This window comes from Acomys minous (genome assembly GCF_964271855.1).
Source record: "Acomys minous genome assembly, chromosome: 16".
Lineage (NCBI taxonomy): Eukaryota > Metazoa > Chordata > Mammalia > Rodentia > Muridae > Acomys > Acomys minous.
Window position 1 is genome coordinate 51,268,914 of NC_140498.1, and position 26,920 is coordinate 51,295,833.

The window sequence follows — 26,920 nt, forward strand, 5'->3', positions numbered from 1 at the left end:
TAAAAACAAACAAACAAAAAGTTGAAACAAAGAGTTAGAATATATGTATTCTCTATAAAATACATACCAAGCATTCATGCCTGCCCCTGAGAGCAACATCTCATACAAACAGAAAAACAGCCCCAGTGTGCACAGCGTCTGAATGTAGAAACAAAAGCTGCCCTCAGAAAGGACGGGGATAAACACTATACTAACTGAGTGAGCGAGTCCCTCACAAAGGGACCCGAGCCAACTACGTCACGTCCCTAAATTCATAGACAGCAAATAGAACAGTAGTTGCTGTGGAAGAGAATGGGGCTCATAGAAGGCTTGAGGGAGACATCAAGCGTGGCTCTAAAACATGCTCAGTTTTAATGGCCTGTGTGTGTGTGTGTGTGTGTGTGTATCTGTTTAGGGGTACAGGCCTATCTAGAGCTGAAGTTATAGGCAGTTGTGAGCCACTCAATGTGATGCTGGGGACCAAATTCAGATCTTCTGCAAGAGCTGTGTGGGCTCTTAACCACAGGACTGTATCTCCAGCCTCACTTTTTGTATATATTTTACCATGTGCGCACGCGGGCACACACACACACACACACACACACACACACACACACACACACACACACACGGCTCACGTGCACTTAAGGCAGCACTGTGTTTAGAGCTGTACTTGCCATAGGTACACATATAAAAAGCCCTGGCCCAGGACCCGGCAAAGCTTGTGCTGGTGTCTTTGTGCATTTCTAATGTTCTGCTACTTGTTCTAAAAGTGAAATGTATGTTATATAAGGTTCTTGAGGGTAAACCAAAATAATGTAAAGATTGCATGTAAATATAAATGTAAATAGGATAATAACCATTATTTCCTTCTCTCAAAAAAAAATCAAGTGTTTAAACCTATAATTGTATACTATAGAAACAGGTAGTATGTTCAGCAAATGAGAATTTTACATGCCTGTAGTCAACATACAGAACATGTTTGGGTTTATATTCAGCTCATTCATTGTTTATTTTATCTGTATGGGAACTGAAATAAATAAACAGTATCCAAAGGACAGTCAAGTTTGAATTTATTTGCATGGTACCGTTTTCAGCAAGAACTTCTGTATCCTCAATGAAAAGCGTGCTTATTAGAGAGTAAAAAGCTACAATTTAAGAAAGTAAGAGCTTTCCAAAGAGCAACACCCAGGCCTTCATGTGCAGACAGTAGTCTACAGGGGAGGCAGCCAGAGCTTGCACCATGGGGGCCCTGGGGGAGCTGGTCCACTCCCCAGCGAGCCAGTCCCCAGCCCTGGTGTTTGATGGTTTTAGGGTGGAGGTGAAGCCACTAACAACCCAGATCCTGTGGAGGGAGCAGCCACCCTGCAGGATGAGAAGTCAGCCCTGTGACTTCTGGCTCTTCTTTAGGAAAATAGTTCTGAATCGTTAAAGTTAGATATCACAAAGTGAGTGCAGATGTTTGGTGTCAGTTTTGACATTCGCGTAGTATTCCTTCTAAAGTGATGACATATTGCTCAATTAGCTGTAGAGCAGGGAAAGTGTCCTTTGTGACCTGGATATTTTCAACCCTTTTAGAAGAACATGGTCATTTCAGAGCCCTGGTACCCGGGTTCTTTTGGAGAGTTTACCCAGTAGAAGCTTAGCACCCAGACATGATCAGGTGCTGTTTGGGGAGGGCATTCTGGTTTGGGTCCTTCTGAAGGCGTACTGAGCGGCCTGTCAGAGTGCCTGGAGAGCTCCAGATAGCTCCTTGCATGTTTATCTTTCTCTCTAGGTACAGTGGACCAGCACTGTATTTCAGTGCAGTTAGTATTTGGTATTCCTGGGTAGCAGTTACATTGCAGTAGAGATAGCGAGAAAACAGCATCCGGTCAGGCTGACAAGGGCACAGCCTAGAAGTGCAGGCCAGAAGACACTCCCATGTTTCTGATGACCTTTCACCTTGTTGGTGTTTTACTCACTCAGATACATATGGCTGCCTGTGGTGGTCAGGTAGGATGCTTTTGTAAGGAGGTGAATGTATAATTCAGAATGTAAGCATTGAGTTCTGTTTCATATGCTGGATTACAAGCGCCAAAGATTGTGTCGCTGTGAGACTACACAGAAGTAAGTGTCTCTCCCCAAACTGTGCCAGGTGAAAGGAGCCCTAAAAACATAAGAACATGCACCATAAGAACATACCGCTTTTTCCCTGATGCATGAAACTTGGCTGGCCACAGTTTTGTCCGGGTACCAGACATCTCCACAGTGTTGGAGAGCAGAGTCAGGAACACAGAGTGAGTCCTTAGCTTCATTTCTAGATGAAATTGATGACAGCTGTCTTTACAAAGTCTCCTACACTGTCTTATGTTAAAACTCACTGGAGCTTAAGGACGGAGTCCTGGCCTTCTACAGTCACACTCACTCACACGAGTACAGCTGGGTGCGAGAATGTTACTTTGCTGAGGAAAGCCACGAGAATGCCATTGACCAACTAACAAGTATTTATTGAGTATGCATGCCAGGCTTCATATTTCTTGTTGCTAACAGCCCTCCAGGTTTTCAGGTTGCTCATCTTAAAGAAGGGGCAAACTGTTGGTTGGTTGGTTGGTTGGTTGGTTTGTTTTGGTTTTGGTTTTTTTTTTTTTTCTTCAAGACAGGGTCTCTCTGTGTAGCCTTGGCTGTCCTGGACTTGCTTTGTAGACCAGGCTGGCCTCGAACTCACAGTGAGCCGCGTGTCTCTGCCTCCTGTGTGCTGGGATTGTGCTGGGATTAAAGATGTGCGCCACCACCACCCAGCAAGTTTGCTGTTTTAAATTTGCTATTTTAAATACTTCACAAGAGAACTGTAAAGGTGTACTTTTTTAAATCTATTTTCATTTTGGTTTCTTGTATATCTTTCTCCCTTCCCCCTAGTCCCTTTCACCACCCCACACCAGGTAGGAGAGAAAGGTTAGTGGGGAGAAGGGACGTATGTCTCTTTGTCCACTTCCTGCTGTTTTGGGTCATCATGTTCTTTGGGGCAATACTTGAAGGCCCTGGGTATGACATGAGCCTCCACTGAAGTGCTGCCGGCAGCAGGAGGGGGTCAAGGTGCAGGACTGTGAGGCCAAACCTTACATGTGAATGTGCTAGGGTTAGCATGGCCTACCAAGAAAGCTTTAGGGATGCCGTGTATTATTTTAACTGTTTTTTATGAGTCTTGATATATTTTTCCAAAAATAAGGATGGTTCTGACCTTATTTCTGAGAGAGGAAAATTAAAATACTACCATATATCAGTCTAACCTTACTTAGTTTCAGCTGCCTGTTTCGACAGAGGTAAAGAGTAAATAACTTGCTTCTTCAGGGTTAAGTCTGTAATTCTGTCTGGATCCCCAGCGTAGCAGTTTATTGTTCTTTGTTTCATTTTTGTAGACTTCATTTTATATTTGTAAGTTGTATACATTTTTAATTATAATAGAATTACATCACTTACCCCATCCCTTTCCTCCCTTGAGGCCCTCCCAGGCCTCCTCCCTCCACACCCTTCCATGCACCTTCACTCTCGAATTGTCAGCCTCTTGTTCTTCGTCGTTATTACATATGTATATGTATGTATGCACAAATATACAAATACAACCTTCTGAGTCTATTTCTGTTGTTTATGTGAATATAGTTTGGGGCTGACCACTTTGTATTGGATAATCAGTGCAGGGCTGTTTTGTCAAATGAGGTCCTTTCATTGCAGTTTCAGTCCTCTTATTGTCACTGACATCATGGCCTGTGTTGGGGTTTTTTTAAAGTTTTCATTTTTTGGTCTTTTCCTTTCCCACCAGTTTACCTCAGTGACCCCAGCAGTTCCTGAATTCTTGAAAACCCCTCTACCTGCGGACCAGCCTCCCACGAGGTCTACAGCTCCTGTCCTCCCCTCCAACACTGTGTCCTCAACGAAGCCTGGCCCAACGCTGGTGAAGGTGGGTACCCAGGACACTGCACTGCAGGCCTCCACTTGGTAGCTCTGTGCCAAGCCTCTAGACACAAGACAGAGGCAGGTGTCCACTAGACACGAGACAGAGGCAGGTGTCCTCTAGACACGAGACAGAGGCAGGTGTCCTCTAGACACAAGACAGAGACAGGTGTCCACTAGACACAAGACAGAGGCAGGTGTCCACTAGACACAAGACAGAGGCAGGTGTCCACTAGACACGAGACAGAGGCAGGTGTCCTCTAGACACGAGACAGAGGCAGGTTTCCTCTAGACACGAGACAGAGACAGGTGTCCACTAGACACAAGACAGAGGCAGGTGTCCTCTAGACACGAGACAGAGGCAGGTGTCCTCTAGACACAAGACAGAGGCAGGTGTCCTCTAGACACAAGACAGAGGCAGGTGTCCACTAGACACAAGACAGAGGCAGGTGTCCTCTAGACACAAGACAGAGGCAGGTGTCCTCTAGACACGAGACAGAGGCAGGTGTCCTCTAGACACGAGACAGAGGCAGGTGTCCTCTAGACACGAGACAGAGGCAGGTGTCCTCTAGACACAAGACAGAGGCAGGTGTCCTCTAGACACAAGACAGAGGCAGGTGTCCTCTAGACATAAGACAGAGGCAGGTATCCTGACTTCCCAGCAGCCTTTTAGCCCAAACCTTGAAAACTAAATGGTAATGCTTGCTGGGCTGGGTCCACACATGTCCTGTGCTCACAGTAACAGAAAAAGGACAGAGCCTGGCTGTATGAAGTGCTGAGCTGTGTGACACACTTCAGGAATTCTCCAATCAGGGGTCCCTACGCAGCCAAGTGCACTTGCCTCACTGCAGCACTGGAGGGGTGGCCTCAACAGGGGTCTTTGTGAAAGCCAGCTTTGGACATCCTTTATGCTCTGGGGTGTCCTCATGAGAGTCTGTGCTGCTCAGAAGCTCTGCAGGGGCTTTCCATCCAGCCATTGACGCCGGAAGCAGCTTGCTGTGGTCTCAGATAAGCCCAGTTCTTGGCACTGTTCCCCAAAGTGCACATGGTTGAAATAATTCAGGTAGAGTAAATCCCAAGAAAGGAGGAAAAGCCTTAAGTATGCAGTACGTTTTTACAGTTCTTATAATCCTATTTACAATTTCTAAATAAAATGTTGTGAGAATAACAAGGAATAATCTAATCATTTCATAGGTAGCATTTCCTAAGACTGGCAGAGTCTCAAACCTCTCGAACTAAATAGGACATTAGTGTTAGCTAACCTCTTGTCATCATGCAGAAGAGACTGGCCCTCAAATAAGTTAAAAAGTGCCTGGCCAGAAAGGCCCATTCTCCCGGGTTCTACTCCAGCGTTTTCTGCCCTGCAGGTCATGACAGCACTCAGTGATAAGATGAAGATGTGCTCGTCAGATGGCCATAGTCTTCTCTGCCATCTTCCCACAAGTCTGTCTTGAGACAGGAGGATTTGAGCTCTGGGACTCCTTTCCACAGTTTAGAACTGGAACCAGAAATATCCACACATCTTGCCCTATCCTCCACCACCTTATACCCCACAACGGCACAAAAAGTCCCGGGATGCTAGCCTGCCCTTGTCACCGCTCTCCTCCTCCTCTGCTTCCTTAGTATCTTCTTTTAGGGAGAGGCAGAGGGGGTGGTACATCAACGGCTCCTGGTGAGGGCTCAGTAACATTCACAGTTTGCAGATTCTTCTGAGCACATGCTGAAACTAACTGACTGTCACCTGAGTGGTGTGCTGGAGGGCATGTAACAAACAACTCAGCAGGCTAAAAGGCAAGTTACAGCCTTGCCACTTGCCATGGGGTACCTGCTCCCACCAGAGCCACCAGCTTCAAGTATCAGGGTGACATCACAAGTGAGAGTTGGAAAAGATGATGCACACTGAGCTCCTCTGAGTCAGCAGCCTGTCTCCATTAGCTGTTGGTGAATCCACTATAAAAGTCAGGCTGCTGCAGAGCCATTCTTTGGTGACAAGAGTCCATGCAGGGAGAGGAAGGCACATTCCCGGTGAGCAAACATGACCACTTCTGTTCCACTTTACACCAACATCCACATAGAAGAACGAGCCCAACAGTGTTCACGGCTGAGCGTGTGCTCTAGGTTCTTGGTGGTGTGGGAGGACTTGTAATGTGCCCGTTCTTTGCTTCTGAGCATGTCTGTGCAGCTTGTGCAGAAGTCAGCGTCTGCCACTAAAGCGGCTTAGGATGATGCCGTTTTCTCTGGGGTTTTTTCTTTTTAAATGTACTTTTTTTATATGAGTTTTTCCGTGTGTGTGTGTGTGTGTGTGTGTGTGTGTGTGTGTGTGTGTGTGTGTGTACACCATGTGAGTGGCCCAAACTCAGGGCCTCTGCAGCCAGTGCTCGCTGTTTTGTTTCATTGTGCTTTTTCTTTTGTTAAATCTTTTCTTTCTTCTTTTGAAAATAGGTATTTTTCATACACTATATTCTGCTGACGGTTTCTCTCCCTCAACTCTTCCAAGATTTCCCCCACCTTACCTCCCTGCACTCTGTCTCATTAGAAAACAGTCATCATCTATAGAGTAGTAATAAAATAAGATGAAACAAAAGCAAACAAACCAGAATAGAAAAAAAAAACTTGCTCTGTTTTTTCTTTTTAGGTAAAGTTGTAGTATGAACACCAAAAAGCAGAAAATAGTCAGATGATTTTGAAACTGAAAAAAAGCAACTCAGGAAAAAGTTGCCTAGCAGTTGTAACACAGGACAGATGAATGGCCTCACTCCATTTAAAAAAGAAATATTGTCAGTTTTTAAATGTATATTAATATCTTATGTTTCTGTTCATTTAAAGGTAGGGTCTAATAAATGTTTGTTGTTAGCCTTATAATTATTCCAGTGATATTTTCTAACCTGCTATCAATCATTTTACCTGTTACATTTTAAAATAGCCTTGCTTCACCTAGGGGTAGGGCAGATAATAATCTCCTAAACTGCTTTCCATATTTGCCTGCCTCTGCCCCTGCCCCCTGCTCCCTACCCATGCCCCTGCCCCATGCCTATGCCCCATGCCCATGCCCCTGCTCCCTACCCATGCCCCATGCCTATGCCCATGCCCCTGCTCCCTACCCATGCCCATGCCTTATGCCTATGCCTGTGCCCCTGCTCCCTACCCATGCCCCATGCCTATGCCCCATGCCCATGCCCCTGCTCCCTACCCATGCCCCATGCCTATGCCCCATGCCCATGCCCCTGCCCCCTACCCATGCCCCTGCCCCATGCCTATGCCCCATGCCCATGCCCCTGCCCCCTACCCATGCCCCTGCCCCATGCCTATGCCCCATGCCCATGCCCCTGCTCCCTACCCATGCCCATGCCCCATGCCTATGCCCCATGCCCATGCCCCTGCTCCCTACCCATGCCCATGCCCCATGCCTATGCCCCATGCCCATGCCCCTGCTCCCTACCCATGCCCATGCCCCATGCCTATGCCCCATGCCCATGCCCCTGCTCCCTACCCATGCCCATGCCCCATGCCTATGCCCCATGCCACCTGCTTCTGATCATTTCTATCAAGCTGCCTTCCATCCATAATCCAAATACTCAACAATGCTCTCCATCTGGGCCAACTCCTTCATCTAGTTAGCCATGTGCTCCTTCTCCATCTTACCCGTACGTCAGCCTCCTTCCTTCTCCTCTTCCTCTTCTTTCTCTTTTTCCCAAGATCCTTCACTTTTCAAGCCCTTGAACCTTTGCCTTGCCTACTCCTGGCCTTGCCCAAGTATAGGCTTTTTATTGGTCACTCAAGGTCAAGGTAGCAAACACACATTGGGAGCCAGTAATTAGCATCAAAATACATCAGGCCAACCTCCAACAAGTTTGAGTACTTTATTTTTCTTAAAGCAACTTATATAGTCTCATTTTCATTAGAGTAGGTATTCGTTTATTTTCATATTTTTTTGTTCTGTTTTGTTTTTTCAAGACAGGATTTCTCTGTGTAGCCCTGGTTGTCCTAGAACTCAATCTGTAGACCAGTCTGGCCGCGAACTCAGCAAGATCCAACTGCCTCTGCCTCTCAGTGCTGGGATTAAAGAGGTGTGCCACCACCACCCAGCTCATAGCCATATTTTAAATGTCACGTTGTAATAGTGACATAATCAAGTGCACAGCCTGCTTTTCACTAGGAGATAGTGTATGTAAGCACTTCGTGTCTCTATACGGGAGGCCTAGAGTAGACGTCTGATGTGTTTGCAGAGGCAGTGCCAGACCAAGTGTCTTGGCTGTGCCAAGGGAGCAATGCAGAATGAGAATTTTTAAATCAAACTAAGTCTGCAAATATATTTGTGGTTCTTTGATAGGAGACAGGGTCTGGTGTGGCCAAGGCCAACCTTGAGCTCCTGATGCTCTTGTTCCCACCCACTGAAGGCTGGGATTACAGACCTAGGTCAGTGCTTCTTGAAATGTAGTTCATGCAGTCTCCCACCACCACCTCCCAGCGCTGCGCAAGTCTGTCTAAGGCACACTGCTTTCAAAATTCTGACTTACCAAGACACATGGTAGAATCACTTTCATGGGCTGACGTCCCTTAAAGTGTTCTCCTTTCATTTTTATTTCTTCAAAATATAGCAAAGCCATCCCAAGAATCCCAACGACAAACACCGTAGCAAAAAGTGCAAAGATCCGAAACCGAGAGTGAAGAAGCTGAAATACCACCAGTACATCCCGCCCAACCAGAAGGGGGAGAAGAGCGAGCCGCACATGGACTCCAACTACGCCCGCCTGCTCCAGCAGCAGCAGCTCTTCCTACAGCTGCAGATTCTGAGCCAGCAGCAGCAGCAGCAGCAGCAGCAGCACTACAACTACCAGACCATCCTGCCTGCGCCCGTCAAGTAAGCCTGCCCTCTGCGCTTTGTTCCGGCATGCCTTGTGCCGTGGCTGTGGGAGGATCCCAAGTACTCTGCTCAGGGACTGCCCTCACTTGCCTGTGGTCCAAGCTCACCACAGAGGGGCTGCAGTCCCACAGTGAATGTGGCCTGCCTTCTACTCCAACATCTGTCCTCCGTTAGAATCCGAGCTTTTCACAACTATTTAGGGAAAGATGTGCCCGTTGGACCTGTCAGTATCAAACGCTGTGAGAAAAACCACAGGACACGCACCCTCCTACAGTGAAGGAGCATGGTCATAAAGACAGGAGTGGTCAGGGAGAGCTGTGTGGAAAGTTCCACATGGAAGGCTCTCTCAAACAGGAGAGAGGAAGGCTATGCAGTGGTGGTGAGCAGAGCTCCCTGACAGGGACATGACCAACTCCTAAGAAAGGCAAAAGGAGGCACATAGGTTCTGAGCCTGCAGGGACTACTCCACGGGGCACACAGTGCAGCTACTTAGACGGTGGGAGCCTGGTGAGACAGCCATTAGTAAGGGCAGTGCGGTGCTGATAGTGAAGGAGACTCTGGGATGGCCAGGGCGAAGGGGCAGTGGTGAGGTCATGAAAGGAAGAGACGGCTGCTGACTCACAGGGGAGGTCTGCATACCCAGCATCACAGAAGGGGGACATCCCACAGCCTGAACCCTACCATTAGGCCCGGCAGAGGGGATTCTGTGCCCTCAACTCATTGACTGAAGAAAGAATGTTTTCAATATTCGTCTCAATATGCTTTTTCTAAAACCCCAACCTGCAAAAACCCCATCTTTCACGTCCCACTTATCCAGCTCTGGAGAGGAGACTGAGAAAAGAGAAACGCTCAGTAGGAAAATACCCTGAGAGAGCTATTCAGTAAACTGTTCACACTCTGGCCCTGTCAGCCAAGGCCACTCTTCTGTCACAAAACAATACCTCCCACAGGGGCGTGATTATCAATTTGCTTCTCGTGAGATACAAATCTCATGATGAAGATTAGATCTGTTGGTAATTCCGACCATATTGTAAGGCACATGCCTGAGCGTTAGCGTGTGGAGGTGGAGAGGTCATTTTCTAACATATGATTTAAGAGCAAGCAAGCCCAAGTGAGCTGTTTTGTTGCAAGGGATCTAGGGAAGGCTACAGAGTTGGGACAGGACCCAAACAACGGTCACTGCTTTTTAGCTTTGTCTGAGACCTGGGCAGGCACCTCGCACGACCATCTCTTCAGACAACAGTGGTGACCGTGGCTCCTGGCTGTGCACAGTTCACATCACCATCAGCCCCGCTGGCATGTCTAGTAAGATTGGCCTCTTTACTCCGTTCCCAGTGAGGAAACTGAAACTGAAAATTCCACAAAAAGATTGTTTTTCTGTGATAATCTCCCTGTGAATTATCCTTTTAAAAGCAAAACTGGTACACATGCAGGCCGACATCCATGCACATAAAATGAACTAAGACTTTAAACAGCACTAAGATTATTATTTTATGTGTAGGAGTGTTTGCCTGCATGTGTGTGTGCATGTGCGTATGTGTGTGAGGGTGTGGGGATGTGGGGCTGGGTGCCATGTGCAGGCCTGGTGCCCAAGGATGTCACACAGGACATCAGATCCCCTGGGGCTGGAGTGACAGACAGTTATGACCTGCCAGGTTGGGCTGGGACTGGAATCCATGTCCTCTGCAAGAACAGCCAGTGCTCTTACCTGCTGAGCCCACTCTTCAGCCCTAAGTACAAGTTGAACCAGCTTACCTCTTGACCTGGGAAGAGGACATAGAAGGCATAGGACTCCAGACTTCATAAGCCCTGGAGTTCCTTGAGACTTCGGTTTCCCTCTCCTCCACAAGCATCCCACCCCTCCCCCAACTAAACCCCCTGCCCCAGGAAGAGGAAAGAGCCATCTAGTGTCTTGAGTCATTTAACCATGGGAAGACAGTTCCCAAATCTGAAAAACAAGGATTTTGTTTTCCACATACTGTAAATCTTTACTAAAGATCAATCACAAAACAAAACAGACCTGCAGCCAGATCTAGTCAGACATCACTACAATCCCAACAGGGAAGAGGTAAGGCTGGAGGTTCCAAGTTCAAGTCTAGCTTAGGCCACATCACAACAAGACTTAAAAGCCTAAAGCTCTGTGTGGGCTTCAAAAAAGCCCGGGGTGGCCATACACATAGAATCTCAGCCAAAAGACAGCTGAAGGATTTCACTTGTGTTTGTGTGTGCACACGTGTAGATGTCAGGGTCAAGGCCAGGTGGATCTTCATCACTCTCCGCCTTCCTATCTGAGATGCTCGAACCTAGAGCTCACTGATCTGGCCCATTTGCTCAGCCTGTAAGCCCTGGCCTGCGTCTCCACCTCCCCGGTGCTGGGCCATACATACCCCTGTGCCTGGCTTTGTACATAGCTCTGGGGATCTGAACACAGGTCCTCAAGTTTTCATGGCACCTTACCAACTGTGCAATCTACGCAGCCCCATGAGTAATGTTTAGATGTATGTTCTCCAGAGGACGATAACACTAACCAGGAAATAAAAGGTGGCCAGGGTGGAAAGATCAGGTAAGAAAGCACAGTAGAGGTGTTATTCAAACTTCATGGTGAGGTTGATTCCAAATAGCCAAGAATACAGCCAAAAGCACTGACAGTCCTTACAGCTCTGAGAGGAGACTGATGGTACTTAACACACTCATCCCTCCCCCAAATGAGGCTGCTAACATGCAGCACGAGCACAGCCAGCGCTGGCCTTACAGCCTTCCTTTCAAGGGCGCCTTCGCCAATCCCAGGCCTTTGCCTTTTCTGCATCAAGCATAGAGTGGCCTTGCGTATCTCTGCCACACAAACAGCCGGGGCCTCTATGGGATGGGATGGGATAGGATGCATTGGACATTTCCACAATGCTGAGTCTCCCGTGGGTGTCCACAATTGATTCTCCTCGTAGGCTGATAGGTTGTTAATAGAGCCAAACCTGGAACCAGCTTGTTGTAAACTCTTAATTCTTTTTTTTTTTTTTTTTTCTTGAAGAAATGACAAGAACAACAGTACTAGCACGACTGCACCTGCCAGGAAGCCAGGACCTCTGCCTTCTAGTTTGGATGACTTAAAGGTGACAATTCCACCTCAAGCTATTCACCCCTAAGCACCCTCCTTGCACATGAGCGGATGGTCAGGTTTGCCTGTCATGTCAGTTTTCCATATATCTATAGCTGTAGCAGCACAGTAGTGCCCTTTATGTGAGTGTTTTCTGTTTATTTCTGTAAAGTTTCTCTTTCAGTTTCTGATAACAATTCTTACTTACTGGCCGCTGGCTTACTTGAGCACCACGACAAGAGACCACTTCTCTGTGGTAGTTACTACAACAGCAGCTGCTTTTTAGTTACGCTCATAGGCTTCTGTGCCTGCTCTGTACACTTAAGTTGCTCATAGTGTGTGCACATGGAGAAAAGCTGTTTATATGTCGGGTTCAGACACCTCCTGGGCATGTCAGCCCATCCCTCTGTGAGCAAGGGGGAAAGTTCTGCTCTTTGTGCAAGGGAGGCTTGTAAAACCTGGTCTGCTTTTGCCTTCAGGTGTCCGAGCTGAAGACAGAACTCAAACTGAGGGGTCTGCCAGTGTCAGGCACTAAGCCGGACCTCATTGAACGCCTGAAACCCTACCAGGAAGTAACCAGTAGTGGCCTTGCCACTGGCAGTATTGTGGCAGTGTCATCTGCAGCTATTGTCACCAGTAACCCAGAGGTCACAGTAGCATTGCCAGTCACAACACTACATAATGCCGTGACTAGCTCTGTGTCCACTTTCAAGGCAGACTTGCCGCCTTCTGGACCCAGCAACGTGCCCCATATTGAAAATGCCCAGTCCCCTCTGCCCATCTCGCCATCACCCTCCGAGCAGTCCAGTCTCAGTACCGATGACACAAACATGACAGATACCTTCACAGAGATCATGACCATGATGTCCCCTTCCCAGTTCCTGTGTTCATCTCCCCTGAGGGTGGCAAGCCATGAGGACAGCCTGAGTCCCACCAGTAGCACCCTATCAACCCTAGAACTAGATGCTGCTGAGAAGGACCGCAAGCTTCAAGAGAAGGAAAAGCAGATTGAAGAGCTGAAGAGGAAACTGGAGCAAGAACAGAAGCTTGTGGAGGTCCTCAAGATGCAGCTTGAGGTGGAGAAACGTGGGCAGCAGCGGCCACCAGACCCTCAGCCCAGTGGCCCCGCACATCCCTTCAGCGCATCAGATCAGAAACATGGCAGTGTTGGGTCCTCTGTCAAGGATGAGGCCTCACTCCCCGACTGCTCCAGCCCCCAGCAGCCCATCCCAGTGCCTGGCCACTCTGTAGGCCAGCCCATTTCCACAGGTAGCCAGCCCCTTGTTGCCAAAAAGGCTGTGGTCATCAAGCAGGAAGTCCCCATGGGCCACGCAGAGCAGCAGAGTGTCGTCTCGCAGTTCTACGTGAGCTCCCAGGGACAGCCACCTGCCCTGGTTGCTCAGCCTCAGGCCTTGCTGACCACCCAGACCACTCAGCTGCTGTTGCCAGTGTCCATCCAGGGCTCAAGTGTCACTTCAGTGCAACTTCCAGTGGGCAGCCTCCAACTCCAGGTAAGAAATGTCCACTTTGTTGCCTTTCAGCAAACACTGCAGGCAGCCCTGAGCTGATGTGCAGCTCCTATGGGCTACAGTTGTAGGCAGTGTGGTATGGGTGTGGGGTGTGGCTGGCACTCTGTTTATATAAAAAGCATAGACTGTGTGCCTTGCCTGTTTCATCCCTTGCCCTGGTTCTAAGTGACAGCCCACTTTTAGGAGCCTGATGACATGTAAACCCATATCTTCTGACGTGTGTGTGTGTGTGTGTGTGTGTGTGTGTGTGTGTGTGTGTGTGTGTGTGTGTGTGTCGCGCGCGCCTGCCATACACCTGTTCTTACCTGGTCCCATTTACATTAAAAAATGCTTCAGCTAAGGAAAAATGTGCTGGGGCTGTTGTCATTGCTGGGCTGGCTTTCTTGTCCTGTAGTGCACTTCTGGCGGACCTTACCCATATGTGGCTGTAGGAAAACAAGGAGTGTCTGAACAGTGCTTCCACTTTAATTTGCACAGTCCCTGTGGCAGCCGGCAGAACTAAGCTCACAGCTGATTTCAGGAGGCAGCGTCAGCAAGTGAAAACAAGCAAACTCCCCTGCTTTGTTTGCAGAGTACCTGCCCATGAGTTGGAATTCTATTCTATAACATACCTTAGGGGAAAATGGAGCCAAATCTTTCTTTCAAGTTGATACAAGAACAGAACCTGTTTCTGCCGGGGCTGTGTACAGCTGTGTGCCCAGCATCTCTGGCTTTTCCCAGACTGTGTATGCCACAAGCTTAAGAGCAGGATTGTGGGTAGTTGGGTATCACGGTTACATGTGTTATGGATTTTTTTTTTTTTTTTTTGGTTTTTGTTTGTTTGTTTTTTGTTTGGTTTGGTTTGGTTTTTGGTTTTTAGCAACAGGGTTTCTCTGTGTAGCCTTGGCAGTCCTGTGCTCGATTTGTAGACCAGACTGGACTCCAACTCAGAGATCCTCCTGCCTCGGCTGGGATTACAGGCATGCAACACTGAGCCTAACTCTTCCAAACTGTTCAAGTAAAATCTTAGCCACATTAAGGAACAGTGAGGTCGTGAAGGCAGCTGTCTGGATTGTCACTGGGTTAGGGTTGTGGAGCTCACTCAGGGAAGGTTGGTAGAGTTCCCAGCGTGCTGTTGAGGCAGGTAGCTGCAGGTAATGAAGCACTGTAGTTTTCATGAACCTAGACAGTTTTGAACACTCAGTCCCCATTTCCAGAGAAGGGAGGGGAGTGACAGGAAGGATGTCTCAGGACACGTCTATGTGCTGCACTGTGTCATGTGGCACACGGTTAGTGGTAGTTTCTTTTGTTTCTATTAGTAAAAAAAAAAAACAAATGTGAAAATAATTGCTAGTGATCAATGTATACAAATGAACCAAAGTATGTGACCGTAATCATTGTGTGCCATTTCCTCTTAGCCAAGATTCCCAAGCAAAGAGTTGAGCTGCATTAGAAACTCAATTCCAAATACAATTCTTGACAATAAGATTAATTTGTGTTTGCTTTCTAGACCCCAGCACAAGGAGGAGCCCAGGTTCAGCCTCAGGTAGCGGCCACTACACAGATTCCAGCTGCAGCCTTGCCCTCAGCCTTGGCCCCAGCATTGCCTCAGAAGCAGGAGGCCTTCCCGCAGCACGTGCTGGGCCAGCCTCAACCAGTTGGAAAGGTGGGATGCTTTCAAAGACAGACTGCTGCTATCCTTTTCTGTCACCTCTCCCCCATCAGGGAGCATCATTCCAAGAGGTGGTTCTTTGGGAAGCCCCTGTGATCCTCAGCTACAGAACAAACCCTAAGTCCAAAGTGATTTTGGACACAGATACTCCTTCTAGGATTGGGGAAAACCCTTAGCGTAAAAGATGGTTGACTAGCCCCAGGCATGGTAGTGCATGCCTTTAATCCCATCACTAGGGAGGCAGAGGCAGGTAGATAACTGTGAGTTCGAGGCCAGCCTGGCCTCTAAAATGAGTTCCAGGACAGCCAGGGCTACACAGAGAAACCCTGTCTCAAAAAAAATAAAATAAAGTAATAAAAATAAAATAAAAAGTTGACTAGTCCAACCCTTCTCCAAGTAAGTTTCCAGCGCACGTTTTTCTGATTCTGGTAGGTGGTTCTCCTCTTCCCTTGGGGACTGCCGGGCAGCAGCCCAGGAAGGCAGGAGGAGCAGAAGGCAAGGCACAAAGCTCAATGGCCATGAGGACGACAGAGAATGACCATCCTGGGAACCATTGAGGGAGCTAGTTCAACTTTACCTGGGGAGAACAAAGGCCATATAGTCCTTGGGGAGGTGGGGGCCGGGATTGCCCCCAGGATAGGTGTACATAATTGTTTGAAATTAGGTACTTTAATGTGCTTGATTTGCATGTGGCAGCACGCTCCTACAGGGACACAGTACCTCAGTATCCTACAGGTGCAGGAAGGGGAGACCTAGCAGGGACCTGTGTCAAAGGTCAAATATGGTTAGGGGCATCTGTGTCCAAAGACACTCTCCAGATGAGGTGCTGGGGAGAGGACATCCTCCGTCTAACACCGAGCTCAGAACGGCTATCCAGAATGGGAAGACGGCCATCCCAAACAGCAGGGTCCTGCCAGTGCTGGATACTAGATTTATAGAGTTTTAAATCTATTTCTTTTCTAGTTAAATGTGCTGTATCATGGGGAATGGTAGTTGAAGATAAGAAAGGTGCTTCTGGGTTTTCTTTAAAAGTTCCTGCCATATCCTGGAGGAAGAGCTGGGAGGTCAGATGTGGTGGCACACACCTGTGATCCCATCACTGGGAAGACTGAGTTAGGAAGTTCCAAGTGTGAGAGCATCCTGGCCTACATAGCCAAACCCTTCTCAGAAAAAGAAGGGAAAAAGGCTCTAACCTTAAGGCCTCAAAAACGTGTGTCCTTATCCTGGATCTTACCTGGGCTCAGAGCTTTGATCCTGAGCGAGTAAGTAGGCATCCCAGTGTGTAAACTCAGGTACCCTGAACCGTGGTGAGGGTGAGACAGTGCCCAGGACATAAACAGCAACAGTGACATGAGTGAAAAAGGACAGTCATATATAACCAAGCCAAAAAGTCACAAGGTACCATTTTAATGTAGTTGTGTAAGCTTAAAGGATGTTCCGCTCCCTTTGGCCTAGGAAAGAGAGACTACTGTGATAGTATAAATTAGGGTTTCTCATCCATCTCAGAACCTCCTTGAAGTGATGTTTGACACATGGAAGGAGACTTACAAGCAGTAAGTGCACTTAGAGAGAAATGTGCACTCATGGACTATCATGGTAGAAAATATTTATGTTGGGGCTGGAGAGATGGTTCAGTGATTAAGAGCACTGAACTTCCAGATTCAGTTCCCAGCATGCACATGGCAAGTCACTGTTGTGTGTAACTGTGTAACTCTAGTTCAAGGGGCTCTAACACCCACTACTGATCTTCATGGCACCAGATATGTGCACAGTACACAGATACGCACGCAAGCCAAATTACCCATACACATGAAATAAAAGATAAATAAACTAACAAACAGGAAGGCGTTTATCTGTTCATAGTGACACAAGGGAGAAGCCACCTTCCTTAGGGACATTGGTGGTATAAAGTGCAGTCCTCATTTTGGTGATGAAGCCAGGCCCTGTAAGACACAGTACTGTGCAAGCAATATGGCTTTTAGTTTATAAAACCATCCACAATGTGACTCCTCACAGAGCCACAGAAACGTTTCAGAGTTTCGTGGGAGCCAGCTTTGCTGTGGCCTGCTGACACAGACAGCCGTTCTTTAGAAGGGCTGCAGCACTGCCTATGTGACAGGCACGTCAGTGGGAGGGCTTGAGCAGCAGCCACACAGGCAGCAAAGGGGGGGCGAGCATTAGGACTAATGAAGGAGGAAGTGCAGAGGGAAGAGGTCTGCAGGTGACTCCGTGGGCCCAAGAATAGACCAGAAGACCTCACTGCCACCCTCTGAACAGGAGCAGTGACAGGGAGGGAGAAAGCAATAGTTGAGCACACTGAGATGCCTAGAGACATGATGTACTTGCATGGGAGGACAGAAGAGGCAAGGTGGCTGCTCTTAATTTACCCTGTGTCCCACGAGGTCACCCCAGGGAGCAAGAAAGGTTGCCTGAGCCCTTTGCCATAAGATGCTTCTATGGGGCACAAAAAGAAGGTGCTCAGCAACGGAACCCACACCCCGGTGTTGGCAGCCGCCTGTTGTCTCCCCCTGTCCAGCACTGCCCTCGTGCTTCTGGCAGGGGAGACCCCGTAACCCACAACCTTGAAGGTGATTTGTTGGCCTCTGCTCTAAAATACGGTTTTCTCTCCTTGTCCATCACAGGTCTTCACAAACTCGGCACCAAGCACAGTTCTTCAGTATCAGAGGCAGCCTGGCCCAGCGACCCAGCAGCCCTTTGTCAGTAAGAGCTCCAGCCCTGTTCTTCAATCTAGAAGTACCCCACTTGCACCCCTGCAAAACGGACCTAGCCCAGCCAGCAAGGTAAGCTCTAGTGATGGCAGCAGCCGCAGTGCTTGCTGCTGTACAGTCATGCTGGCACCCGGAGTGTGGTGACTTAGTGCTGGTACCAAGAGACGATCTGACAGTATCTTGTTTCTGCTCAGTGAGGAGGAGCCTTTGTATGAGACAGCCACCAGTGCCTGGGGCACTGAGCCACTGTGGGTAGAACAGCACAGCTGAGTCACTATGGGAGAAATGGTTCCTAGCACTCACAAGTCCTTCTCCCTTGTTTGACGCAGCCTCACTCACCACCCCCGCCCCAGCAGTTTGTTGTCCAACACTCTTTGTTTGGGACCCCAGTCACCAAGACTAAAGACCCACCTCGCTATGAGGAAGCCATCAAGCAGACACGCAGCACCCAAGCAGCCCTTCCGGAGGTGAGTGATGTCGGCCACCCTCAGAGCATGCCCAGTCCTCTAGGGAACTTGCCAAGATTACAGCTAGAAGTTTTATATTTTTTAGCTGGCTTTTTTGGTTTTTTGGTTTTAGTTTGTGTATTTGAGACAGAGTTTTTCTTTATAACAGGCCTAGCTGTCCTAGACCCACTTCATAGACCAGGCTGGCCTCGAGCTCACAGAGAGCTGCCTGCCTCTGCCTTCAGAGGGCTAGGACTAAAGGCGTGCACCACCACGCCTTGCCAAGCTGGCTGCTTTTAATTACCATGTAGACTCCCAAGCCACTTGCCTACAGTAACTGTTGGAGTCTGCAGGGGCAGTGTGGCCTTGGGCCAGGTATTTATGTCTGCTCGGAGCCTGCTGTGCCCCAAGGAGCAGAAAGAGAGCCTCAGTTATCAGAAGCACCGAGCCTCTCCTGACCTAAGCTCATCCACCCTCTGCCTCTCCGAAGCTCCCTTCTGGAGCTGAACACTTGGTTGTTAAAATAAAGTATTAGAAATCTCCCAAAGTGCCATTCAATGAAAGTAAGGGGCATACGGAAATTACGGCTGACTTCTTGGTTGCCTCCTAGGTGGCCAATCATGCTGTGATGTCTTGGGTAAATGTCTTCATTTCTCAGGCGACTAAGCCATTTTCTAGTTTATCAAATGGTAGGTGAAAGCCAAAGCTCAAGGAACCCTCGGGCTGCAGCTGCAGAGGCTGCCCCTGCTGAGCGTGGCTAACGCTGCTCTGCTTGGCTGCAGGTTTCCAGTGTGCACAGTCAGCAGATGGATGACCTCTTCGACATCCTCATAAAGAGCGGAGGTAGGTCACAAGCTGGACCCAAGCCCACAGACGCAGCCTCACGCCACGGGCCCAGGACAGCCTTTCTCTAAAGCTGGAGTCGTTTTGGAAACTGAGAAACATCCAGCTTTACCAATGGGCAGTTCTAACCAACCTGTTCAAGTCAGGCCACTAAAGCACAGAAAGGGAAAAAGCCTCTAGTTCTGCACTGAGCAGAGGCATGTGCTAGGTCCACAGGTGTCGCCATGAAACAAGGAGAGCTGACCAGCTCTAGCCTGCTGAAACCTGCAAAGCACGTCCTGGGCACCAGTAACTCCAGGCACTTGGCGTGGTCTCCATCCAGTTGTTCTATAAAATTCATAGTACGTCTACATATAATAAGTAGTCGTCAGGGATAGCAAGGTAACTCGGTAGGTGAAGGTGCTTGCTGCCGAGCTTCATGACTTGAGGCCTTTGTTGTTGTTTTAAGTATGGAACGCTTCACAAATTTGCAGGGCATCCTTGTGCAGGGGCCATGCTAATCTTCTCTGCATTGTTCCAGTTTTAGTATATGTGCTGCCGAAGCGAGCACATGACCTGAGTTTGACCCCCAGGGACCATGTGCTGGAAGAAGAGCACTGATCCCCACAGCTGTCCCCTGGCCTTCACACACATGCTGCGGTAGCAGGCACATGCATAGCTAGACAGCTGTAGTTGGAAATTCAGCCATCAGCTTACAGTATGTTGTCTTTCAGCCAGACATTAACCACACAAAGGGGCTGCCTCTGCTCATGTGCTTTAACAGTAAGCATGGAGACCATTTTTCAGAAGCATCCTGTGTGGGTTGCAGCCCAGTGGCAGAGCACTGCAATACAAGTGTGGAGCGCCGTATTTCATCCCTGGCACCATGTACACGCATACACTCACACACACACACACACACACACACACACACACGCACACGCACACTTAAAAAGTCAGGATGATAGCACGTTAAAGTCCTCTGATGAAAGAAGTCTTATACAGAGTTTCAAGTAGTGATGACTATTTCTCCATTGCTGTTTCTGACTCTTAAGATGTGAGGAAGGTGACAGTGACATAGAGCTCGATGGCCACAGAGCCATACTAACCCCTCCCCCCACTGTTCTACCTCACAGAGATCTCCTTCCCCATCAAAGAAGAACCTTCCCCAATTTCCACGATGAAACCAGTGACAGCCAGCATCACCACAATGCCAGTCAACACAGTGGTGTCTCGGCCACCGCCCCAGGTCCAGGTAGCACCGCCTGTATCCTTAGAGCCTGTGAACAGTCTGTCTGCCAGCCTGGAGAACCAGTTGGAAGCCTTCTTGGATGGGACTTTACCCCCGGCCAATGACATTGCCCCAGTGCCGAGCGGCAGTGAGGACAGAGAGCCTTTCTCCCTGATAGAGGATCTGCAGAATGACCTGCTGAGCCACTCCAGCATGCTCTACCACTCTCACTCCCCCATGGAAACGTCTGAGGCCCAGTTGGTGGCAGGGACGCCCTGTCTGTCTCTCGACCTGTCAGACTCCAATCTGGACAACATGGAGTGGCTGGACATCACCATGCCCACCACATCTTCTGGGCTCACGCCTCTGAGCACCACTGCACCCAGCATGTTCTCTGCTGATTTTCTGGACCCTCAGGACCTGCCACTCCCATGGGACTAAGGTCACGGGTCATTTGTCTCTGAGCTCGTGAGGTTTCAAAACATGAAAACAACCCTGAAAGGTCAGTGCTTAGAGCTAGAGCCATAGCTGCACTGGTGGAATTAAACTATGTTGTCACAGATACAAAGGAAGGTCATAGCCTAGAAGCCAATGTGAGAGCACATCCTGCGTCTAGCAGTGACTCCACAATTTACAGAGGCAGGCCTGTCGCATGCAAGAGGCCTTGTGAATGAATGCCTTAGATAAAGCCAAAGGTCAGGTACCATCCACAGGAGGTGGCAGTAGGGCTCGGATCATCAGCTACCTTTCCCCTCTCTAGTCACCTCACGGCCCTAATAAGAGGCAAGCAGCTCCACTTGAAACAACAGGCCACCACATGGAGGGGAGAAGCCACCGCACGTGTGCTCCTTAGAGTGGCCTGAGCTGGGTCTATAGGTCAGAGGCACCCGTGCATGTCGGGCAGCCAGCAGCAACAGCTTCCAGCCAGAGGCTCTTGAGTTCCACTTTGAAATCAGTGTGGCTGTGTGATGTCATAGGTTGTTTTGTGAGTTTAGGAATCTAAACAGGCAACCTCTCACCATAAGCAGATGTCGACAAGAGCCCAGTGTACAGCTCCAGGTCTGCTGATGGTGCCCAGCTTCGAGGGTGGCCTTGGGGGAATGAGGCTGGTTCTCCTGCCATGTTAACTGTTGGAATGTGCTTTGACCTTGTGACCTCTACAGCCCTGATAGAGTGAAAACATGGCCATCCGCTGGTCCTGCTTGCTGTATTAACTAAGAGATCTCTAGAGTACCTGAGCCACAGTGTCTCCATCTTTGAAAACTTGCCGACAGACTCTCTCAGGTGACCATGCCCATCTCAAAGAACCGAAAAAGGCTTCAGCATGAAATCCCTTTCAAGCTCATGAGTTAGAAGAATGGGAGGTGTGGGGTGTCTGTCGGACTCTCGTACAGCCCACCTTGGGCACAGGTTAGCCGTCCCCTGTCCTTACACCCCTGGTTTGCATTGCACAGGCTTGTAACTGGATGGCCTGCCTGCCCAGTGTGTCATCAGGCCTAAGCTAAAAACTGGAGGTTTTGTTCCTTTTTATTTTTCTGATGTATAATGGGAAACTTAACATTTGTCAAGTAATTTTAAGAATATTTCTAAAATGCCAACTGCTGCAGGATTTCCTCAACTCTTGATCTGGTCATTTAGTTATTGGCAAATTATAAATACCAGAGTATAGAATTTTTATTAAATGGCAGCCTTGTTCTATCCCCCTCCCCAACCCCTTTAACCTGAGCCAGGTGGGTTTCCTACATCAGTACACACGCCTGTTCCACACCACATCCAGGAAGTAGCCTGACCCATCTAGAGAAAACCTGAATCATTTCTGAGGAGGTTGTACCCGCAGGGGGGTCAGAAAGGCCCCTTTTCCTGGTGTTAGCGCTCTGTGACCAGCACCCCCTTGCCTGAAGCTTGGCATGCTGCCAGGCAGGGGCCACAGGCTCAGATGCTCCTCTTTTAGAAACTGCTGAGTCAGTGTTGGGAGACATCAGCGCTCTGGCAGCTGGGCACCAGGCCCGACCAAGTCTCCCGAGAGCACTCGGCACAGGACATGGTGTAACCGAGTTGGTTCTGTGACACAGCTGTGGACCTGGGAAGGTGATTTCCCCTTGGGGATTTCAGCTCTAAGCTTTGGTCCTGGGGAGCTTTAGTCCTCTCTCCAATGTTAAGTGTCCAGCTAAAGTAGTGCCTACTTGGTAGGTGTCAGGGAAGGGTAAGAAGAGGCCCCGCCTCATCCACACCCTCAGCTGCTGCCACAGTGGCAAGTCTCAGGAGCTCTTGATACTAGGAAGCTAGAACTTGGATGTCACCAAGACTTGCAGAAAGAGCTGAGAGTGACTTCTGGATTCTGCCCACAGCCCAGCCTGGTCAGGGCCAGCAAACACAAACCCCTTTACTCGCCTCTGCCCATCACACCACACAACACTGAGGATGTCAACTACACAGAGACCCACTGCCCCAGAGGACAGTTAGCCCAGGCTATCCCAGCACACTAACTGGAAGGCTAGGCTCGTCTAAGTACACTGCTTATGCTCACAGAAGGTGCATTTGGAAAGCGTCGTCCTCAACCTTCAGTTGGTTGAAAAGAGATTTCTGTCAAAACTGGAAAGTAGCAGCTCAGATATAGTCATCTTTGTTTCCTGGTTCAAACCTTCAGTCTCTTCTTCATTTAGCAGTCTGTGGACTCTGTTTTTATTTGTCCAGTGACTGGCTGGCTGGCAGTGAGCCGTTGTGTTTTCTGCCGCTCACCCTCTTGCAGTACCTGAGGTCCCCGGGAGCCTGCACATGTTTACAAGCGGCCTTTACCCTCCACTCCGGCCACCACTGTGGGGAGTGAAGGTGTCACAGGCTTGTGGCAGCAGCTTGGCAATCTCAGATTTACTAGGTGCTGTCTGGAATCCAGTATGACATGTCACGAGAGACACCGGCAACTAAACGAAGCTTTATGCCAACCCCCAAGACAATGCTGTAGTGAGTGGATAGACGCGCTGGAAAGCAGCCCAGTTATATTACCTCTACATTCTGCTGTGAGGAGCGCAGCCCCCGACAGGAGAGGACGGGTTAGAAGGGTTCAGCGTCCATCAAAAATACTTGACCTCAAGAAACCAATAGTAATCCAAAACGCTTAAAGGAACCAAAGGCTTCACCAGGTATTTGCCAAAAGCAGCCACTTTTTATTTAAAATTTGAGACTAATGTGATCTCAAGTCAGTCCCAAAAAGGTATCCATTTAAGGTTTTAATTTTCACGGAGATGTAGATATTTCTTTCTTGTTTTCCTGTAAAATAGTATGGATCTGTTTTGTTGGTTTAAGAGTGACATACTTGGTAATAATGCAAAGTTGTTTTCTTCCATGTCACGGTTACTTCTCTGTTGCTTGCAATGGACATGCAGGTGTTTCTCTTCTCATTTCACATAACGTCTTAGCATCTCACCTCCTGAAAGACAGGAGAAAAGCACCAGTGGGCAGCGCCATGCTTGTTGAAACACTTGTTTAATGAACAGGAAATCATGGCAATCGGGGGTCCATTCGTGTGTTGCCTTTATGTTGTTTAAAAAGAAAAACCATGATGCCTTTGTACCTGCTGTTTGCACCCTGACTCAATTCTGTACTGTGTCTGAATGCCATACGTTTGCACATGTACTGTACATATGCGATGCAGACTGTATTTTTATATGTGTGCACATTTATCATCAGATCTTTTGTACATAGTGGCAGTATTGTAGCTGATCGGGAAATGTTTGATATCTCAGCGATTTTGCATTTTTGTGTCTCAAATAAAAAAACCTTTTGACGTACCATGACTTTGTGTGTACAGAGTAGCACACTGTGGGGCACTGGGATCACTGTAGACCTGTGAGATGGGACAGCCTCAGGCAGCATCTTCCAAACATGCAGCAAGCGGGTCAGCAGGGTATGGCATGCAGACTCCACAGGAAGTAGCCACCACCCCGTGTCCTCACACAGCACACAGCAGAAGCTCACAGGCACCCGCTGACCTCACCCTGACCATCAAGACATGTTCTGTCCTCGACAGAAACGGGCCACTAAGTGAAAAGCATTGAAGTGTGTGGTCCTTGCTACCGTGGGGACACACAGTGTCCACTGTGAGAGGGCAACAAGCGCACCACCAACAGAACTTCCAAACACCCAGAACTGAGTTCCTTCAGAAAGCAACCACTTACATACAAAGTACTTCATGGCCCGTATAAGATGCTCTTGAGTAGGTAGGAAGCTGAGGGAGAGACATTCCAGCCAGAAGCCCATGGTTAAACAGGAGTTAATGTTTTATTCCCTCTTGGCTTAGAAGAAACCAAACACTGGTGAGTAAGCTTAACTGACAGGCATAACTGATAACACGTGTGTGGCAGAGGCGGCTAGTCCCCAAGTACAGAAAGCAGTTGCTTAAATTGCTAGTTGTCTGTGTATTGTGGGTGCGAGAGAGTAGCCATGAGAGCAGTAATTAAACTGTCTGCAGTGTCCCCCTTGTTACAGACAGCTCTGCCTGTCTGCAGGATGACACTGCACGTGGGGCAGAGCTGGCACACTAGGGAGGAGAAGACTGAGATGAGGCCAGAGGCCCTGGAGACCAGCTCTGCTCTGCCCTTTACAGCATCTCTGAGATGTCGGCAAAGTCCACTGAGTGTGTTAGGAGTCCTCGGCACCAAAGCACTGCACTCAGGAATGGCTAGTCCACGTCGTAACCCAGCAGCATGGGCTAGAGAAGGCTCATCAAGATGGTTGGACACAAGATGTCATTAACAGTATCATCTGGTCCCACAATCCTGAGGTGTCCCATTCTGTCACCCCTCCTACAGCAGCAGTTGCTGCTGCCTCCTCCCCTGACCACCCTTACCCCCAGTTCTCTGTTCCTGCGATTCTGTCTGCCACTGTGTGTGTGTGTGTGTGTGTGTGTGTGTGTGTGTGTGTGTGTGTGTGTGTGTCTTCCAGTGTGTCTCTCTGCTGCTTACCTCTGCTTTTCCCTTGGCGCCCCCCCTCTCTTTCCCTCCCATTCCTTTCCTCTCCCTCTCCTCACTTCCTCCCTCAAGCAGTCCCCTGTAACCCAGCTCTCCTAGCTTACCTCCTAAGTCCCAGGACTACAGTGAGTCATTGTATGGATGGATGTAATACCAGGGATGCTGGGCAAGCATCAGCTGAGCTGCATCCCAGCCTTTCTTGTGGTTTTGAGACAGGGTCTCATTAAGTTGGCCTGACTGGTCTTGAACTCGTTCTGTGTCCAAGGCTGGCCTTGAACTTGCAGGCTTGTCTCAACCTCCTGAGTAGCTGGAGTGCCATCGGGCCCCAGGGGTTCCGCTGGATGCCAGTCTTAATATTCATGACTCAGAAACCTAGTCATGACATCTGGCTTCTCTGCTCATTATGCAGTGCAAAAACGAGAAAAGCATCTTGCTGAGTTCACCAACTGCTGAAGGTCCTTTTGATGGGTGTGTGTGTCACCATCCTCCCATAGGAAGCAGTGGACAGTAGCTCTTACTGCTGTCAAGCTGGTCTCAGACTCATGGAGATCCATGCGCCTCTGCCACCGGAGTGCTGGCATCATGTGCGCATCTCTGTGACCAGAGAGGAGGGGCTTTTAATCTAGGGTGATTAACAGGCTGAGACTTAACAGGTTGCAGCAGGCAAGACTGCCCAGTGCTGCCAGTGTTGACTGTTTAAGTTCTATTTCCCAGGACCCTCTTGGTGGAAGAGAGACCAACTGCCACAAGTTGTCCTCTGGCTTCTGCATGTGTGCTGTGGCAGTACATGTGCACAGACATTCACAAAGTAAAAGTAAATTTAAAAGTTCATACTTTGCAAATACAAAGGACTTAGCTCAGTAATCCATGTCAATAATGAGGTTCATCTCAACCTTAATCTGCCTTCCGCCTCTTTTATGCCTCCTTGGTTTCACATACATACATTGAATGATGAATGAGCAAACAAACAAACGAGTGTAATTTTAAAAATCTGGCAACCAGTAAGATGGTTCACTAGCCAGGTGAGGTGGTGCACACCTTTAATCTCAACACTCAGGAGGCAGAGGCAGGCAGATCTCTGAGTTCAAGACCAACCTGGTCTACAAAGTGAATCTAGGTCAGCCAAGGCTACACAGAGAAACCCTGTCTTGGAAAACAAAATGAAACAAAACAACAACAACAAAAAAAAAAGCAGTAAGATGACTCACTGGCCTGGCAACCTGAGTTCGATCTCCAGGACTCATATAGTAGAAGAACAGAACCAACTCCCACAGGCTGCCCTCTGACCTCCAAACGTGTGATGGCACAGATACCCATACAAACACAATTTTAAATACTAAAAAAAAAAAAAAAAAAACCACAAGATTTAACTTTGTTCTCGGCCAGAGCCATGTCTCATTGGCAAGGACACTACACCAAGCAAGGAGAGTTAGGAAACATCAGAAGTGCCATGCTTGTGTCTGCGGAGGGGAAGCTCACTGCCAGCCAGTGGGAAGGCCCAGCAGTGAGGGTGCCTGCCATGATGTGAAGTTCATCCCCAGGACTTACATGGTGAAGGAGAGACTTGTCCTTTGGCCTCCACTAGTGCACTGTGCGAATGCACATGGACACAGCTCTTAAGAACACCACCCAGAAGCGGAGAGCACCACTTGCTGGATGCCTCGGAACCGTTAGGAGGGCC

General features: G+C 48.7%; 1 protein-coding gene across 9 annotated transcripts in view; it reads left to right on the forward strand.

The window, feature by feature from the left end:
* MRTFB (myocardin related transcription factor B) overlaps positions 1-24,063 on the forward strand; it is a 147,828-nt gene extending 123,765 nt beyond the window's left edge. For all 9 annotated transcript variants that reach the window (XM_084763517.1, XM_084763520.1, XM_084763518.1 and 6 more), the window contains 9 exons: positions 3,779-3,916; positions 8,508-8,770; positions 11,799-11,880; positions 12,344-13,375; positions 14,883-15,038; positions 17,687-17,845; positions 18,103-18,240; positions 19,002-19,062; positions 20,178-24,063. In XM_084763517.1, coding sequence (XP_084619643.1) covers positions 3,779-3,916; positions 8,508-8,770; positions 11,799-11,880; positions 12,344-13,375; positions 14,883-15,038; positions 17,687-17,845; positions 18,103-18,240; positions 19,002-19,062; positions 20,178-20,713 — 2,565 coding nt within the window. In that variant the 3' untranslated portion in view covers positions 20,714-24,063. The remainder of the gene's footprint in view (positions 1-3,778; positions 3,917-8,507; positions 8,771-11,798; positions 11,881-12,343; positions 13,376-14,882; positions 15,039-17,686; positions 17,846-18,102; positions 18,241-19,001; positions 19,063-20,177) is intronic.
* The last annotated feature ends 2,857 nt before the right edge of the window (positions 24,064-26,920 follow it).